At 44.0% G+C, this 4,136-nt stretch overlaps 1 protein-coding gene across 1 annotated transcript; it reads left to right on the top strand.

The window, feature by feature from the left end:
• Positions 1-3,021: 3,021 nt before the first annotated feature.
• Positions 3,022-3,978, top strand: LOC108765490 (uncharacterized). The gene has a single exon (XM_018514245.1). It carries the CDS (start codon positions 3,022-3,024, stop codon positions 3,976-3,978), a length of 957 nt encoding a protein of 318 aa, XP_018369747.1.
• Positions 3,979-4,136: the final 158 nt, after the last annotated feature.

Raw genomic sequence — 4,136 nt, 5'->3', positions numbered from 1 at the left:
CTTGAATTTTTATCATCGCGTGACTTAAGTCCGTTTGTGATATTTTTCGCAATCTTGTCCCTTTTAGGCCTGCGTTAGTGTTGTTATTTTTCTGGGTTGATTGATGTTTACGAGTTTTTCGCGGAGCCTGGATGGTCTGTTTTTCAATTTTTATAGGGGGACCCCTGCTCGCGTCTCGCAGGCGCCAATCATAGTTGCGACGGAGCCGATTCTCTCGAAAAAAAAGAATCTGCGTCTGCAGGACGTAACACTTTGTTACATCTGATTTGGTCAAGAAATTGGGCATAAATACGAAAAGAAGAGCAGGGAAGATAATAGGGTTTCGCGGAAACACAACCTTAACAAGCGAGATAGTAACGGCGACTATAAGGTCAAGGGTAAACAAATACGCAGAATCATTGAGTTTTACGGTAATAGATCAGATCACCAGTAAGTTACCTGAGCGAGGAATTGAATTGTCCCAATTACAAATTCCAGAAACCATTCCTTTCTCTCAATTAGCCGATTCAACGTTCAACGAACCAAAAAGGGTGGACATGTTGCTGGGATCATCAGTCTTCTGGAGCGTTCTGCAGAAAGGAAGGATTCAACTCAACGATGAGCAACCAGTGTTCCAGAACACAAAACTAGGATGGCTGCTGGGCGGAAACTTTACACCTATCGAAACATCGACCACTAACATCTGCTGCGTAGTATCTAACGAAAATCTAAACGAGCAAGTAGAGAAGTTTTGGGCTATCGACCGATGTGAGCTTGAAAGAGAACTAACTCCTGAAGAAAAGGCATGTGAGAGACATTTCGAAGCAACCACTTACAGAGACGAGAGTAGAAGATTTGTAGTATCGCATGCCATTGAAAGGGGAAACTCAAATGTTGGGAGCTTCAGAACACAATGCAATAAAAAGACTTCGATCGATCGGAGATTTGGAAAGGATCCGATATTCCATCAACGATACCTGGAGTTCACGAAAGACTACGAGAGCATGGGACACATGGAACTACTCCCGAAGAACAGTGACGATCAAGCTGTCGCTAACTATTTACCACATCATAGGGTCACGAGGGAGGAGAGCTCGACCACGAAACTTCGAGTAGTGTTTGATGCTTCCTGTCAAACATCATCAGGAAGGTCGTTGAACGATCTGTTGAGAGTTGGACCTAATCTACAACAAGAACTTATGTACATCTTACTAAGGTTCAGGCAACACAACTACGTTATCACCGCAGACATATCTAAGATGTTCCGTCAAATCAGAATTAGGAAAAAGGATAGAGCATTACAGAGAGTTATGTGGAGGGAGAAAGAGGGAGAAGCAATCCGTAAGTATGAACTCACGACAGTGACATATGGGACAGCCTCTGCTCCCTACCTAGCACAAAGGTGTATAAAACAACTTGCCATGGATAATGCGGCACTATATCCCGAGGCATCAAACACCATCGCCAATAACTTTTATATGGACGACTGGATATCAGGAAGCGAATCTATCTCTCAATTGCTTCAACTACGAGAGGAGGTAACCCTAATTCTAGCAACAGCAGGAATGGAGCTTAGAAAATGGAACTCCAACGTATCAGATCTGTTAACAGAGGGCGAGATAGAAGTCCCACTCACCTCTAATGAGGAAGTCAAAACCCTCGGAATTCGTTGGAATTCGTGAGAGGATGTCTTCAAGTTTAAGCTGATGATGCCTGAGAAAACCAGCAGTACAAAAAGAAGTATCCTGTCAGCAAATCTACGATCCTCTGGGCCTCATACGACCAGTAGTAACAAAGGCTAAATTGTTCATGAGAAGCTTATGGAAGCTGAGTGTAAGCTGGGACGACGAAATACCGTCGGATTTGTTGTTAGAATGGAACTCATACAAGGAAAGGCTTGAAGCTATGGAAGAAGTAAGGATACCGCGCCATGTGGTGTCGCAGGAAACTAGTAAGATTGAAATGCACGGATTTTGCGACACTTCGCAATTGGCATACGGCGCTTGCATATATTTGTGCTCATCCAACGCGCAGGGAGAAAGGAGCTCTAAACTTCTCGTGTCCAAGTCACGCATAGCAACCTTGAAGGTTTTGTCAATTCCAAGACTGAAGCTGTGTAGTGCTGTGCTGCTCGCCAGGCTTGAATTTAAGGTAAGAAAGGCTATCACGCTGCCCATTCAAAGATACATCTATTGGAGCGATTCAAGCATCGTTATACACTGGATTCGGGGCGAACCAACTAAATACAAGGTCTTCGTGGCTAACCGAGTGGCAGAAATTCAAGAGCTAACCCGTCTCAGAATGAGTGGCGACACGTGCGTACCAAATTCAATCCTGCGGACCTGCTTTCGCGGGGCATGGATCCCAGAGAACTACCAAACTCAGAAATGTGGTGGTCCGGACCTCACTGGCTAGGGTTCAACCAAGACCAATGGTCAAATGAAGCGATTCTGGAAGAGCCACGGCTCTTAGAAGAAAAGGCAACTGAACGAATTTTAGTCGCTAACTACAAGGAAAAACGCGATCTGCTAAAGAAATTCTCATCATTGTCCAAATTGCAGCGAGTGATTGCTTATTGCAACAAGTTTATTCGAAACTGTCGCAAAAATGTGTCGCAGGATAAATCATTACAAGCGGATGATATAAAAGAAGCAAACCTGATCCTGATAAGAATGACCCAACGTCATGCCTTCCCCCAAGAAATTCAAGAACTCAGTAAGGAGAAGGGAGGAATACCCCGTAGCAGTCGTATCTTATCATTGAACCCCTTTTTGGACGAAAGGGGAATTTTACGAGTAGGTGGTAGGTTGAAGAATGCCGATTTAGCGTATGATCAGCGATTTCCTATTATCCTTCAAACAATCCATTTTCCACATTGCTAATTAGAGACATGCACTACAAATACTTACATGCGGGACTCAATACTTTGAGTGCTATAATTCGTGACACTTACTGGATCGTATCTGCGCGAAGGGAAATTCGCAGTGTTCTGCGTAAATTATCTTGTGTTTCCGACGAGCTCCAACGAGTCTGCAACAAATAATGGGTAATCTACCTACTAGCCGTGTAAATTCGGGGCGTCCGTTTGCGCAGGCAGGTGTCGACTATACGGGTCCCTTTTCAATTAAGATCTCACGTAATAAAACCGGAAAGGCTTATCTAGCCGTGTTCGTATGCATGGCTACTAAGGCCACGCATTTGGAAGTTGTATCCGACTTGTCAGCTTCCGCCTTTATCAATGTTTTAAAACGCTTTATAGCTCGACGTGGTAAGAGCTATCATATTTATTCCGACAACGGGAGAAATTTTGTCGGAGCAAAAAACGAATTAAACGAACTATCTAAGTTTTTTCAGGACGATCAAGTCAAGGATAAGATATTAGAGTTTACCTCAGAAAAGCTAATAAAATGGACATTTATCCCACCGTACTCGCAACACGTAGGCGGGTTGTGGGAATCCACCGTAAAGACGGCGAAATCGCATTTGAAGGTGGTGATCAGCCAAACTAGTCTAACGTTCGAGGAATTGACAACGATTTTTGCGCAGATAGAAGCCATATTGAACTCTAGACCCATTACACCTGTCTCTACGGACCCCTCTGATTTGAATGCTCTAACGCCTGGCCATTTTATAATAGGAGCGCCATTGACGGCGATACCAGAGCCCGACCTTGAAAATGGACCTTTGAACCGTTTGTCTCGTTTTCAATTATTAACTCGTTTAGTGCAAGGATTCTGCAAACGCTGGTCCAGAGAATATGTGACTCAACTTCAAGCTAGGCACAAGTGGAAGGAAGTGCGATTAAATCCCAATCTCAAGGCCGGTGCTCTCGTGCTAATCCGCGATGATAATGCGTCACCCCTGCAGTGGAAACTAGGACGAATAATCCAAATGTTCGAGGGATCGGATGGTCTAATCCGCACAGTTGAGTTTAAAACTCCATTAGGTGTAACTCAACGAGCTGTTCAGAAGATTTGCGTACTGCCCTTTGAGGACTAAACAGAACTTACCCCTATATCTCTTGTAACTATATTGTAATCGTTAGAATTAAGTCCAGTGTAAGTTGATAAAGCGAGGAAAGCGCCATTCGGTTGAAAGGCGAGCCTTTCAAGGCGGGCAAGATGTTGCGTAGCAAAGTTTGAGCATTTGAATTTTGT

The sequence above is a fragment of the Trachymyrmex cornetzi genome, unplaced genomic scaffold (assembly GCF_001594075.2).
Source record: "Trachymyrmex cornetzi isolate Tcor2-1 unplaced genomic scaffold, Tcor1.1 scaffold492, whole genome shotgun sequence".
Classification (NCBI taxonomy): Eukaryota; Metazoa; Arthropoda; class Insecta; order Hymenoptera; family Formicidae; genus Trachymyrmex; species Trachymyrmex cornetzi.
Note: the sequence above shows the minus strand (reverse complement) of the source record. Positions and strands in the feature narration are given on the sequence as shown.